The 15,725-nt window shown below is 35.7% G+C and overlaps 1 protein-coding gene across 11 annotated transcripts in view; it reads right to left on the minus strand.

The window, feature by feature from the left end:
* Positions 1 to 15,725, minus strand: part of N4BP2 (NEDD4 binding protein 2) — a 74,273-nt gene that overhangs the window by 43,785 nt on the left and 14,763 nt on the right. For 4 of the 11 annotated variants that reach the window (XM_045573231.1, XM_036418107.2, XM_045573245.1 and 1 more), the window contains 2 exons: positions 3,671 to 4,772; positions 1,703 to 1,827 (listed from right to left, as the gene is read on the minus strand). In XM_045573231.1, coding sequence (XP_045429187.1) covers positions 1,703 to 1,827; positions 3,671 to 4,761 — 1,216 coding nt within the window. In that variant the 5' untranslated portion in view covers positions 4,762 to 4,772. The other 7 variants (XM_036418072.2, XM_036418064.2, XM_045573221.1 and 4 more) reach the window with 5 other exon arrangements.

Here is a 15,725-nt window from a genome sequence, read left to right on the forward strand (position 1 = left end):
TGATCTAAGTTTTACATGTGTGTCACATGTATTAGCAGCATAATTAAAAACCTATCATTAAAAATACACTAAAAGTATTTAACACCACCCTCGAGGATATGAAAAGGGATTAACCAGAAATTAAGCATACACTGACTGAAATAAAAAAAATATTATACAGAGACTTAAAGCAGACTAGGGGATAGCAAGAATCAAGTCAAAGATATGAAATACCAAGAAGCAAAAAACACGCAACTGGAAAAGAAAAAAGAAAAAAGAATCTGAAAAGTTGAAGATAGTGTAAGGAACCTCTGGGACAACTTCAAGATATATAACATATATGTTATATATCTAGTTATAAATTAAACAACTTTTTACAAATTGGATGTCTATCAGAATTATGGGGGTCCCAGAAGAAGAGAGAGAGCAAGATACTCAAAACCTATTTGAAGAAACAGTAACAGAAAACTTCCCCCACCTGGTAAAAGAAATAGACTTACAAGTTCAGGAAGCACACAGAACCCCAAAAGGAATTCAAAGAGGACCACACCAAGACACATCATAATTAAAATTCCAAGAGCAAAAGACAAAGAGAGAATATTAAAAGCAGCAAGAGAAAAGCAGGTAGATACCTATAAAGGAGCACTCATACAATTGTCAGCTGAAGCAGGCCAGACGAGAATGGCAAGAAATATTCAAGGTGATGAATAGCAAGAACCTACAGCCAAAATTATTCTACGCAGCAAAGTTATCACTCAGAATCGAAGGCCAGATAAAGAGCTTCATTAATAAAAAAAATAAAAAAAAAGCTAAAGGAGTTCATCACCACCAAACCAGAATTATATGAATTGCTGAAGGGGGTTCTTTCGGAAGAAATCTGGTGATTACTTCAACTAACATCTTTAGTAATGAAACAAGCTGACACCATGTACCCTCTGATGTGATATGCATCATCTATGTATTATGTCCAGAAATAGTTAACTGAATCTAATAAAGAAATAATTAAAAATCCACGAGACATTCTACAACCTAGGTGTGTGCCCCAATTAGGAATCAAACCCACAACTTTTCTGGTGTATTGGACAATGCTCCAAACAACCAAGTCACCCAACAGGGTTGTTTATATTATTGAATATGAATTTCCTATATGAAATTTAAACTGTCATGTAACTAACCATTTCATAATAAACCACCTTCAGTGAATAGATAGTTGCACTGCACTAAGAAAGAAATGAAAGTTTTACCTATAATCTTCCCACAGTTTCAGTTTAAGGATAGCCATTTTTCTCTTACACTATCCTCCATAAAAATTAAACTAACCTAGGAAAGACTGGTGGTTAACAATGCAAATTCCATTTTAGGAAATAGGAACCAGAGCATAACAGACAACTGTAACCATCTTGAGCTATTCTGAGACCCAAGGAGAAAAATCTGACTTCTGAGAAGATTACCATTGAATAAATGAAACAAACATACCATGCAATGTTCTATGCATTTTACAAAAATTAACTCATTTAATCTTCATAACAGTTTTGAGAAAGACTACCTCTTTTACCTCTTATGGAACACAAAAATAGTGACAGTAATAATTAGACATATATGTTATATATCTAGTTATAAATCAAACAACTTTTTACAAATTGGATGTCTCTCAAAATATAAATACTAAGAGAATTTTTTTCTACTCTTAATATTATCTGGATTCTGATGTCTATTTTCTTACCACGATTCTGGTTCCATTCATGTGCTTCTCCTAAGTACTTTACATCAAACTGGTACTGTCCATTTATGTAAAAATAATCATCAGTACTAAGAATGACTCCACTTGGATTATCCTCTTGCATAGTCCTGTAAATATAAACGAATTTTCAGTAATTTTTCTTCTAAATTATCTCTATAAGTTTAGTGTGCCAAAACCTTCAAAAATATAACATTAATAGATAACTAATTTAATCTGTTAAATTGTACAAAGCTAAAATAATTTGAGAAGGGTTTCTGACATCTCTATTCCCAGATTTTGGAATTTATCCTCTACATAATTGAAATACATGCAAAAACTAAACAAATAAAATCCACTGAAAATATCACTATTCTCTCCTCTAAAATATGTATAAATACAGTATATGTAAAGCCAAAATGTTTTTTGAATTTAATTTTAATTAGCATCTACTAAGTGCCAAGCATACATCAATGAACAAAAAAAGATAAAAACTCTTGCATTCATGGAACTTACATGCTAGTGAATGCTCACTTGATCTCACCACCTTCTGAGACTCTACATTTATCCTCTTTTATCTCTTAAGTCTTCCCTTCTCTAATACTTCTTTCCCTTTAAACATGCATAAATTTCAGCTATATTTAAAAATTTCCACCACACTTTAAGGACCCCATTCAACTATTACCCAGCTTCTTTCCTTTCCTTAACTGCTTTATCATCAATGCTTTCTTAAACCTTTTGTCCTTTACCTTCACAATGAAACAAAATTGTTTTTAAGATAGCCATTCATGAGCTTCTTTCCAATAAATCCAAAAGCCTTTTTTATCCCTTATTTCCTTGGGCTTACACACTAATTTAATACTATATACCATTTTCTCTGAGAAAACTCAGCTTCTGTCTCTCTGCACTTCCTTGTTATTACTCTCTACTCATTCAAAAAATATTAGGCCCTGGCCACATAGTTGGTTAGGGCATCATCCCAATATACCAAGGTTGCGGTTCGATCCCCAGTTTAGGGAACATACAAGAATCAACTATATATCTTTCTAAAAATCAATAAATAAAAACTTTTTTAAAAGGCAAAAGAATATTAATAAGTTCCTACTTTGTGAAAAGTGCTTCTTTCTCTCTCCATTTCCTAACTGCAGCTGCCTCTTGCTTCAAGGCCCCTGAAGTCTAACCTGTGTCACAGTTCTATAAACACTTTTTTAAAATATTCACATAAGAATATGTTTTTATTGATTTTGGAGAGAGGAAAGAGAAAGTCAGAAAAACAGATGTAAGCAAGAAATAATGATAGGGTGCCTCCTGAATGCGTCCTGACAAGGAATAGAACCCATAACCTGGGTATGTGCCCTGAGCAGGAATCTAATCTTTTTGGTGTATGGGGACGACACTCCAACTGAGCCACCCGGCCAGGGTAGTTCTATTACCTTTTAAGTTACCATTCTTATCATTCCATTCTCTTTCACAAAATGTAATATCAAAATTAATTTTAATATCCTTAATATAAGTGTTTTATTGTTATCATTAAGTCAGTGACTCATTCTTTGCTCTCTTCCTTCAAATCACACATTTCTAAAAGTATTATTTAGCAAAATGCTACAATTCCAAATTTCCAATTACCAGAATTCTTATACTTAATACTTCCTTGAATTCAAATCAATTATGGCTCTTTAACACTCTAATCAAAAATGAACTCATCCTTCTCCCACACAAATTAGTTTTCTTTCACATAAAGTTATTTCTGTTGATTTCACAAACACAATCTTGGAATCTTTTTTTTTTTTTTTTTCCTATTCTGGTGAAAACAGTAGAATCAGCCACAAAGTCAGAAGAAAAAAAAAAATCAGTAGAAAATAAACATTTAAGGGATTACAAAACATCTCTATTAAACAAAAGCACATGTTCATACTCAATTACAATCTTCATGTTCATGCACTAGAGTTCTTAAAATTCAATTAAACCTCATACCTTGCCAAAAAAGATTTTCCTGATCCCGGAAGCCCTCTGAGAAGAACAAGAACCAGTCCAACGTAAGATGTCTTCTTTCTTACAACCTGAGAAACTGGAATTTCTTGCACTTGATAAGCACTTGTTCCCTCTGGATTTCTCCATATCTTTGTTGGAGAAGGGTGAGAAATCATTGGGGATGGAAACGTATAGTTGACAGGTCTCCAGTGTGCAGCCGTGGTAACAACAGGAGCTACAAAGCCATGGTTTGCTTGAAAGAGGTCAAAAGCAGGAATCATTGGATTCCACATTGGTGGAGGTGGAGGAGGCAGCAACAAAGGATAAGGGGCAAGCACTGGACAGTAACTTACATCCTTCCCCTTTGGTGGCAATTCATTATGCTTGTGTGGCTTGAAATTGAATTCTTCAGAAGGTACAAACACATCAGGGGTAGAAGTAGATGTCTGATTCCCTCCGGCACCCAGTAAACCAAGCCCTGGATTTTGCACAGTACAGTTTAAAGGAGCCTGAGGTTCACTGGCATCCAAATCTACAGGGGCTTGAGAGAACTGAGTCTCAACACACTCAGATTCTAAAAGATCATTCTCTTTTTGATTGCTACAACCCACTGTAGTGTCATCTGCTACATTTAAAGAACTACTGAGAAGAGAATCTTCCAATGTGTCATGCTTTATAAAACTTCCGGGCTCATTTGAAACTGACTGTGAAGTTAAGGTGTTTGAACTTAAAGTAGAGGCAGAAGTCTCTAAATTTTCATTGTTCAAATCCATACTACTTGAATCTGAATTTATAAATGCACTTGGGTCACTAAAACTATTAACATCTTGCAAAGGCAAAAATGAGCATTCTTGGCCATCAGGAGAAGAGTTCAATTTCTCAAAAGCATTCTGTATCAAGGAATCCAAGTCTTCAGTTAACTGCATGTCGAAGAATGAATCCATTTTTGAATCTTCACTTTCTTCTTCCGGCGGACACTTTTCCATTATTTCATTTACTGCTGCACTTACTTGGTTCTCAGAAGCAATGATGCTTTTTGAAGACGACTCTTCTATCCTGGTATCAGTGGCAGATAATTCTAATAGACAATCCATGGCATTATCAACTGCACAACAATAAGAACAATAACAGCAATAAAATATATGCATACATGTACTGAAAATATTAAATATAATTATTAAAACTTACAAATAATTATACTGGATTTTGCATTACGGAATATAAAGAAAGATGGAGATATGCAATGTTGTTACTTACAAACAGTAATAATTAGGTTATTTAAACTGCCATCAAGTAGATATTTTCTGATGAATTTACTGAGTAAATGTAAAAAGATCTATAATTGTATGTACTAGGGTTATTTCTAAAAATCCTAAAACCAGTTGATCTATTCAAAAATACTTACCTACTGCGTGGCCTTTAGGTAAGTATTTAAGGTACTCTTTTAGTAAATCTAATTTGAATATGTGATCCATGCCATGAATTTCACTTAATAAAAAAATATGTAAGAACAGGCACTACCTACACATGAGACATACTTTGTACAAAGATGAGTAAGACATTGTTTTACTACACTTAAAGGAACTTTGCAAATTAAGAAAAACAAATTGGGATATAAAGTACAGCATAGGAAATACAGTCAATAATACTATCAACATAATAATTCTGTATGATGCCAGATGGATACTGGACTTATGGGAGTGATCACTTTGTAGCATATGTAAATGTCTAATCGCTATGTTGTACACCTGAAACTAATATAATATTGTATATCAACTGAAATTGAAAAATAATTTAACAGAAAATTTAAGGACTTTTTACAGTTTAATGGAGGCAACTAAAGATAATTATATTAGAAGACAATTACATTACAGATTAAGTAATGCACACTTTGAATAATATATAAATGCCATCGCAGCCTTATAGGAGGATAAGAAAAGACATCACATAAGGTGATAGGTGAACTAGGGTTTGAGGAATAAAAAGAAAACTGTCAGATACAAAAGGGAAAGGCAAAGCCAGTCCTGAGAACATAAAGCATGTTTAAGATATTAAGAGAAGTCGGTGGGCACACAATAGCATAGTGGATAAGAGGAGGAGATGAAACTGGAAAGGGAGCTCAGGTGTCCTATATGTCATGGTAAGAAATATCAATTTTATTTATAAGGGAACTTGAAGGGAAATGACCTATCATGTAACATTTGGGGTAGAAGTTTACGGTATATGTATCACCTCACTGAATCCTCAAATAAAACTATGCAGTATCGTATTCTTAGCAAATAGATAAAGAAAATCAAGTTCAAAAAGTACATTAAGTTGGCCCAAGTCACACAGATAATAAGTGACAGACTCACGGCTGGTAAATCTGACTCCAATGGTGAGCTCTTTCTGTTATAACACAAACAGGGAGCCATTAGAATTAAGCATTTGAAATGTGAGATTTTTATCTTGTGTTCTTTTAAGGAAGTTAAACATGGAAACAACACAGCATAGTAACAACTCTCGTCTGGAGTCAGAACAGCAGCATTTAAATTCCTACTTGCCAGCTATGACACTTTGAGTATGTTGCTTAACTTTCCTAAGCCTGGTTTTCTCATTTGCAACATGGGGATAATAAAAGTACCTACCTCATAGGGTTGCTGTGAGGATTAAATGAGATAATCCATGAATAATTGCTGTGCACAAGGACTGGCACCTAGTAAGCACCCAATTAATGTTCCCTTAAGAAGAAAAACAAAGATGGATTGGAGGGGACAAGCCTGACAGAGACCAGGTAGGAGATTACAACAATACTACTACCAAAGCTAGAAGCCCTAAACAAAGAAAAAAGGAGTTTAAGAAAATGAAAGAAAATACAAGCGGTATTTCTATGAAAGAAAATATACATGATAGAAAAACCACAAAGGAAAAGATGAACCAAAAAAAAGTAATGTGTATAAAGGGAAAAGCAATATTAAAATAAATAAAAGGTCAAGATATAGATCTCACAAATAAATGAAAAGTCCTCACACAGATTGTTGAAAAAAATTTAAATGGTAAAAATAACACACAAAAACACATAAGCAATTGACACAAGAATTGATGAACAATTTATATACAAAATGTGCAACATCCCTCTTTACTTAAAAAATACAGAAAAAACACAAATTGAGAAAAGTTATTTTATTTCTATTAAAATATGCAATTCTGAAAAGGCTGTGGTGAAATCACTATATACAGTGCCTGTGATATTTCAAACTGGCACACCTCCTTGGTAGACAATGTAACAGTGTTTCCAAGAGTTGAAGACTGTTCTTACCCATGACTTAAGAAATAAAACTCTGAGACTAAGAAAAAAAGCCAAAAGAAAGAAAAAGCAATTTGTACCACAATGGTCTCTTAAATATTTATTATTCATGAAAAACTTAAGATATAATTAAGTAACTTAAAGCACAAAACTCAGTGGACTATTAGAAAGCTGATCTACATAAATTTAGATTCCAGCAACACTGAAAAATGCTTGTTAGTTTAAATTTAAAAAGCATAATATACAATTTCATCAATGCTACTACTATTCATACTCAAAATATCAATATTTATGAACAAAGTGTAGAAAAGAGAAATATGTTTTTGTTAGAATTGAGGGTAAGATATTTTTCTTCGAATTCGTCATTGTTAGTTTATGTGCAACAAATAAATTTTAAAGACATCAAAATTAGGAAATAAATACTAAAGTTACACTTAAGAATTCTATACACCATCATTTCTGGGCATCATGTGGACTGCTAAAAACTGGTTTTCTGCATATATATCATAATAGGATAAATACGCTCACATAACAGACAATGTAATGAATAAAAATGGAAGTTTATCACGCATTACCAAAACTTCCCAAATATAGAATAATTTTCTTCTACTAATCATGGTCAATTGCAATACTAAGAATCAACATGTAATTTATTCATCCACTCAACTTTGAGACTTTCCCCTCTGAAGTAAACATACTTCTAAATAATTTATTGTAAGTCATTAATAACTTACTATACTGAAGATTTTATCAACACACACACACATCCCTTGATCCTGACCAAATAACTAATTTTGGGGGGCATACTATTATTTTTCTCATTAACAGATAAGAAAACTGAGACCCGCAGAGGTTTTAGTGGCAGAGCTGGAAATACAACCCAGGTTTCTCGACTCCAAAGCCAATGTTTTGAAACTAGCTCAACCCTTATCAGCTCTCATTTTCACAATTATAGTTACCTTTTCCCTCAATAAATATTTACTGAGGTGCTACCATGAGTCATTTGCTATTTTAAGGGTTGGGGATACAGCAGTAAACAAAACAGTTTTTAAAATCTGTCTTTATGGAGCTTACATTCTAGGACAGTGATTCTCAATTGGGATGATTCTGACACTTAGGAACAATGACAATGTATGGAGGCATTTTTAATTGTCACAAATTGGAATGGGGGAGAATGTGTTACTGGCACCGAGGGGATACAGGCCAGGGATGCTGCTGAATATCCGACAATGCAAAGAAAGCCACTAACAGGAAAGAATTATCCAGTCCATAATGTCAATAGTGCCAACCTGGTCTAGCAGGGAGGTAAAAAAAAAAAAAGTAAATAAACATAGACTATGATATCTATACATACATCTTACATTAAGAACTGTACATTTCTTAAAAGCAGAAACTATGCTTTATTCTTCACATCCTTCAGTATACCAAACTTAGAACCTTTCCCCCAGTAGATGCTCAATACGTGATAAAACAGAAATAAGGCAGTCATTTTTCTATTTATTACTACAGTCATTGCATAGTACATGAAGTCTTCTTATAAGTTACAAAGGATTCAAACTAAACTTTTTCTCACCTTTGAAATCACATTCAGAAAGCATCAAATACACTACATCAGGATCCAGATCAGAAAACATCTCTGAGATTTTGGTGAAGAGTTCTTCCTGATCAACTTTTGTTTCACACATGGAAGGAAGAGTAGTTGGCTCCTCATGACTAGCAACACTGGATACGACAACTTCCTTAAAGTTTGCAGTCTTCCGAAAAGGATTTCCCCCAAGATTTTTCCTTCTCCTTGGCATTCTGACTTCCAAAACTAAAATATTTCCCTTTATTATGTAAGATGTTTAATAGTTAAGTCATATCTCAAAGAAAACAGGGTTAAATATCTTGCACAATCCAGCAGTAATAGGACCTAAAATAAAAAGCAAGCAGAAACACTCAGACTATATAGTTATATTTCCATTTCTAATATTGGAACAATATCTTATTTAACTCTAAGAAAGTACTATCATCTCTGGGAGCAAAGCCAAAAAGCAGCCAATCAATTTCTTCCTCTCCAAAATATTCAAGTTTTCTCAGGAATAAACATGTTAAAAATTAGGATCTTACAAATGTAACATTTTCTGAACAATGAATACACTGTTTTAATATCATTATTTCTATTAAGAAAAATCATAAAACAATACTGAACACCCATATTTGGAGGTCTGCTAGGATCACGAACTTAACATATCCAAAACTGAGCTACTGATCAAATCCTCCAACCTGCTCTTCCCAGACTTTCCCATCTCAATGCAATTCTATTCTTCCAACTGCTCAGGTCAAAAATACTACTGGAATAGCTCTTGACTCCGCTCAGCCCACATCCTATCAGTAAGCCAAATTTGTCAGTACAACCCAAAATGTATCCAGAAATATGAACATTTCTCACCATCTCCACTGCTACCACAGCCTCTTGCCTAGACTACTGTCTCATTGATCTTCCTGCTTCCACCCTTGCCCCTTCAATCTACTTAGCACAGCAATCAAGAGTGAATTGATTAAACTGTAGGGTAGGATCATGTCTCTCTTCTGCTGAAGCCTTAAAATGGCCTATATCCCAGGCACTTATTACTTCAACGATGTCGTCCCTAATCCTTTTTCATCACTCATGTCACTCCAGCCACACTTCCCCTCATTGCTCTTCTTCAAACACACTAGCTATGTGTCCACCTGGGAGCCTCTTTACATCTTGATTCCTCTATCTGAATTACTATTCTCACAGGTAGTAGTTCCTCACTGCCTTCCTATCATTACTTAAATGTTACCTTCTCAGGAAGCCAGTCCCCTAACACTACTTAATCCTTCCCTATAAGACTTAATTATCTTCTAGCATAGTATATTATTTTGTTTTACTTATTTATTGTATTTACTACCCATATTCCAGTAAAATGTAAGCTCTGTAAGGACAGGGACTCATATATCTGGAGAACTCCAGGCAGACTACTTGCTTTCTCTGCCTGGCTAATAAACATTTCAAACTTAACAAATCTAAAACTAAATGTCTAATGTTATCCCGAAAATCTGCTCTAACCATTTAGTTGGCTACCATCACCTGTACTCTTAAATGGTCTCCCTGCTTCCAACCCCTTGATCCCTATAGTTTATTTTCAACTTACCATCCAGAGTGATCTTCATACATCATAAATCAGAATTAATCAGGGTCTGCTCTAAATCTTCAATTGGTTCCTCATGTCACTCAGAGTAAAAACTAACATTTTTACCATGGCCTACCTCCCTGCTGGCCTTTCATATTCTCTGCCCCAAGGTATTTGCATTGCTTTCTCACTCCTTCAAATCTTTGGTGAAGTGTCACATTCAACTATTTCTTCTTGATTATGCAATTTAAAATCATAGTCCAGCCTGGCCAGTTTAACTCACTGGTTGAGTATCAACCTACCTATGAACCAAGTGGTCATGGTTCAATTCCCAGTCAGGGCACATGCCCGGGTTTTTGCAAGCTCAATCCCCAGTAGGGAGCATGCAGAAGACAGGCCATCAATGATTCTTTCTCATCATTGCTGCTTCTATTCCTTTCTCCCTCTCCCTTCCTCTCAGTAATATAAATTTAAAAAAGCATCTTTTTAAAAATAATAATTAAGTAAATAAAATAAAATAAAATAAAATAAAATAAAATCATAGCCCAGCTAGTGTGGCTCAGTTCCTTGAGTGTTGTCCTATGCACCAAACGGTTGCCAGTTCGATTCCCGGTCAGGGAACATACTTGGGTTGCAGCTTCAAACCCCATTTGGGGCACGTAAGGAAAGTAACTAATCAATGCTTCTCTCACATTAATGTTTTTCTTCTCTCTCTCAATCTCTAACTCTTCCCCCCTTCTCTCGCTCTCTCTTAACATGCTCTAAAGTGAAGATTAAAAAAATAATAATGAAAATAAAATAATACCTCATATTCCCTCTTCCCTTAACACTTTCTTACAACAAAATTTAGCTTTTAATTAAATGTATTGTGTCATAACTCTCTCCATCTTCCAGAACTGTTATTATGGCAGCCACCAACATTTGCCTATTTAAATTAAGATTACATTTTTTACATATTAATACCAGGTAAAGTAGAATTTAAAGCAAAATTACCACAGGAGTACATTACATAAAAAATGTACATTAAAAAAAATCTGTCCACCAAAAAGACATAGCAACCCTCAATGTACAACAAAGAAATAAAGTGAAGCAAAAACTGACAGAATTGAAAGAAATAGACAAGTTCACAATTATAGTTAAGAGACTCCAATAACCCTCTCTAAACAATTTATAGAACTAGACAGAAGATCTGCAAGGATGTAAAAGTCAACAATACCATTATAATGATTTAATCAACATTTGGAGAACAAGCCACCCAATAACAGGAGAATATACATTCTTTTCAAGTGCCCACAGAACATACAATATATAGACCATATGTTAGTCTAACAGTTAGACTATAAAAAAAACTCAAAAAATTTAAGAGAACTGAAATTATATAAAGTATGTTCTCTGATCACAACAAAATCAAATTAGAAATTAACAACAGAAGATAACAAGAAAATCTCTAAACACCTGGAACCTAAGCAATATACTAAATAATCCATAAGTCAAATAGGAAGTCGCAAGAAAAATTTAAAAATGCATTGAAATAAAAGGAAATAAAAAACAGATCATATCAAAATTTGTAGACACAGCTAAAACAGCAATGACAGAAATTTACAGCACTAAATGCATACATTAGAAAAGAGGAAGTCTCAAATCAATAAAGAAGAGCTGTCTTCTTTAAGAGCTCTTGAAAAGAAGAGCAAAATAAACCAAAGCCAGTAGGGAATAAAGATAAGACCAGAAATAAATGAAGTTGAAAACCAAAGTAAAGAAAAAAAATCAATGAAATAAATTGATGGTTCTTTGAAAATATCAGTAAAATTGACAAATCTCTAGGCAAAACTGAGAAAAAAAAGTAACACACAAATTACGAATATCAGGAATAAAACAGATATTACTACAGACCCTACAAACACCTAAGGAATCCTTTACAGACACTAAATTATTAAAACTAATCCCATCTAATAAAAGGGTAATATGCAAATTAACCATCACTGTCACAAATATGGTGGCGCCCATAGCCACAAGATGGCAGTGCCCAGTCCTCTCGGCCCTGCTGGAGTCCCCCAGTCCCAGAGAAGGGGGGGCGGAGGGAGAAGGAAAGCCACTGAGAGCAGACAGCAAGAACGTTCTGCATCTGGCTGAAGATGGGCCTCTAGCCAGGCTGGGGCACGAAACACTTGTGTTGTTGACCCAGCAATGAGGCCTGGCAGAGGATGGGCCTCTGGGCCAATGAGAGCCTCTAGGCAGTGGGCATGGAGTGGCCAGGGCCCACAGAGAGCTACTGACAAACAGATTCATGCACAGGGGTACTAGTTTATATATATATAAAAGTCTAAGGAACCGGCTGACCTGCAAGTAGCTATGACACACACAGACCACCAGGGGGCAGATGCTCAATACAGAAGCGGAAACTACAGGTGAGGCAACATGAAACAGACTGATGAATCTCAGAGGGAAGGGGGGAAGAGGGAGGGTGGGAAGAGATTAACCAAAGATCTCATATGCACACCAGAGGCCCAGTACATGGATTTGTGCACCGGTGGGATCCCTCGGCCTGGTCTGTGGGGATCAGGCCAAAACCAGCTCTCCAACATTCTCCAAGGGGTCCCATATTGCAAGAGGGTGCAGGCCAGGCTGAAGTATCCCAACGGGGTACCAGGACTCTATTAAATAAATAAAGGCCCTATGACTTTTAATGAAATGTAATTCACAATTTTAAAACTCCCAAAATAAAAGTACCAGGCTCAAATGGCTTCAATGATATTTAAAGAAAATTAACACTAACTCTATACAATCCTTCCAGAAATAAGAGAGGAACTATAGATGTAAAAATCCTTAAAAATATATATTAGCAGCCCTGACCGGTTTGGCTCAGTGGATAGAGCATCGGCCTGAGGACTGAAAGGTCCCACGTTCAATTCCAGTCAAGTACACATATGGTATCTTGGTTGTCAGCACATCCCCAGTAGGAGGTGTGCAGGAGGCAGCTGATCAATCTTTATTTCTCATCAATGTTTCTAACTCTATCCCTCTCCCTTCTTTTCTGTAAAAAAAAAAAGAAAAAAAAAAAAAAAAAAAATCAATAAAATATATTTAAACATTAGCAAACATAAATCATCAACATGTAAACAATAATTTTTGCCAGGGATTTATTGCAATTTATTCAGGGAAGCAAGGTTAGTTCATTATTTTTTAAAATCAATATAATCCACCAGGTCAATAGCCTAAGAAGAAAAATCACAATCAGATCAATCAAGGCAGAAAAAAAACATAATAAAAAAATTGTTACATATCTAAACTTGTGGGATGCAATTAAAAGTCGCGCATAGATAAAGATGCATACAAATGCATATATCAGGTGGGGAAACTTTCTGTCACAATTTTTTGGTTTTCAGTATTGTGCTATCTTCTTCTGGAATCCCCATAATTCTTATGTTGGTTTGCTTGAAGTTGTCCCAGAGGCTTCTTACACTATCTTCAACTTTTTGTATTCTGTTTGCTTTTTGTTTATTCAGAGAAGTATTTTTTGCTTCTTGGTATTCCAAATCTTTGACTTGATTCTTGCAATTCTCTATTCTGCTTTTAAGTCTCTGTATAATATTTTTTATTTCAGTCAGTGTACACTTAATTTCTAATGCCCTTTTTAGGAAATTCTTGAAAAACCTTATAACTGTGGTTTTGAACTCTATATCCAGTCTTGCTTTCCTCCATTTCCTTTAATTGAAGCCTGCGTCTTTGCCTCCACATTTTAGCTGCTTCCCTGAGTTGATGGAGTTACTTTGGGTGTTACATGTCCTAGCAGGGCCTCAGCCTCCCCAGTTACCTATGGTGGACCCTCTTGATGCAGCCTTTTGTGGGCTGTATGTGCAGTCTTGTTGTATTAGGTCTAGTAATAATTAATGTCGTTTTCTAATACTTTTTTAAATCAAATTTATTTAAACAATACAACAAAATTTAATCAACAATATAGTTGCCGTTGTTTTCTACTACTTCTGCCCAACGCTCAGGAAGCATTTTAATCCCTCTGTTGTAAAATTCTTGTGATTTTGATGCAAAAAATTCGGTCAATGCATTTTTGAGGCATTCTTCATTATTAAATTTTTTTCCAAGAAGAAAGTTTTGCAAAGAACGAAACAAATGGTAATCGGAAGGGGCAATATCAGGAGAATATGCAGGTTGAGGGAGAACTTCCCATTCCAACTGCGCAGTTTTTCAGCAGTGATTCTTGCAGTATGCGGTCGTGCGTTATCGTGGTGAAGAATTACGCCCTTCTGATTAATCAACGTAGGTTCTTTTTCTCTTAAAGCTTGGGCTAACCTTTCCAATTGGGCACTATACACTGCATTTGTAATGGTTCACATGTGTCAAACACAAGGCCCGCGGGCCAAATCTATCCCGCCAGGCCTTGCAATGTGGCCCGCACCGCGCTGTCATCGCTGCACTCCGCTGCGTTTCCATCACAATGACAGTTTATGACTGTTCAGTAAACCATTCGGCCCGCGATTTAGGCTGGATTTTAGATTTTGGCCCCTTCTCTGATTGAGTTCGACACCCCTAGGTTAGATGGTAAAAGTTCATAATGAAGAATTCCTTTAAAATTCCACCAAACACACAACATCACTTTTTTCGCATGCAAGTCAGGTTTTGGCGTGGGCTGCGGAGCCTCATTTTTGTCCAACCATTGAGGCCGCCTTTTCAAATTAACATACAGCACCCATTCTTCATCTCCGGTAACAATTTGCTCTAAAAACAGCAAACGGTTTTGACGAGAGAGGAGTGAACTGCAAATTGTGACGCTTTGATTACGGTTGTTGTCGCTCAACTCATGAGGAACTCATTTTCCAAACTTTTGGACTTTGCCAAGTGCACGCAATTGATTGGAAATTGTTTTTTGTGAACAATTTAAAGTTGTCGCAAGCTCTTGTTGGGTAATTTGAGGATTTTGCACCAAAAGAGCTTGAAGAGCTTCTTGATCAAAATTGGACACACGGCCTCGACCACTCTTGTCATCTAACGAAAAATTTCCCTCGTGAAATTTCTCAAACCAACGCTGGCATTTTCTGGCGCTAACTGCATCTTGACCAAGAGCACTACAGATGTTTTTTGCAGCCTCACTTGCTTTTCTTCCTAATTGGAACTCGTAAAGCATGCAGTGCCGAATATGCTCTTCATCCGCCATCTTCTTAGCCCTAGTTTTGCAACAAAAACCAAACCAAACACAAACTTTTTCAAGCAAAACTTGTTAATTGCACTTCACACGTTCTGTAGATACCACGTGTTTGAAGGTTATGTCAATACAAGTCAATGTCAAGCAAGATTTTAAACGAATGTTTAAAAATGACATTAATTATTACTAGACCCGATAGTTAAGCCTTGCTTGTTGTTGGTATCACTGGGGAGAGTTGATCTCCAAGCCATTGGCTATGAGGATCAGCAGTGTCTGTCTCTGCTAGGAGGGCTTCTGTGCTCAGCTTGGATGGGGCGGTCTCATGATGGTGCAGACAAGCTTTGGTTTCCCATCAGCCCCACCCTAAGAGGGTCCTGTTCTCCAAGTCCCACGGCAATGGCTGCTGACCGCACAAGCACCTCTAAGAGAAGGCTGCTCTCAAATTTCACCTGCTGCCTGATAGTTTAGTTTCTCCCT

Source organism: Pipistrellus kuhlii, unplaced genomic scaffold (genome assembly GCF_014108245.1).
Source record: "Pipistrellus kuhlii isolate mPipKuh1 unplaced genomic scaffold, mPipKuh1.p scaffold_m20_p_1, whole genome shotgun sequence".
In the NCBI taxonomy this organism is placed as follows: Eukaryota; Metazoa; Chordata; class Mammalia; order Chiroptera; family Vespertilionidae; genus Pipistrellus; species Pipistrellus kuhlii.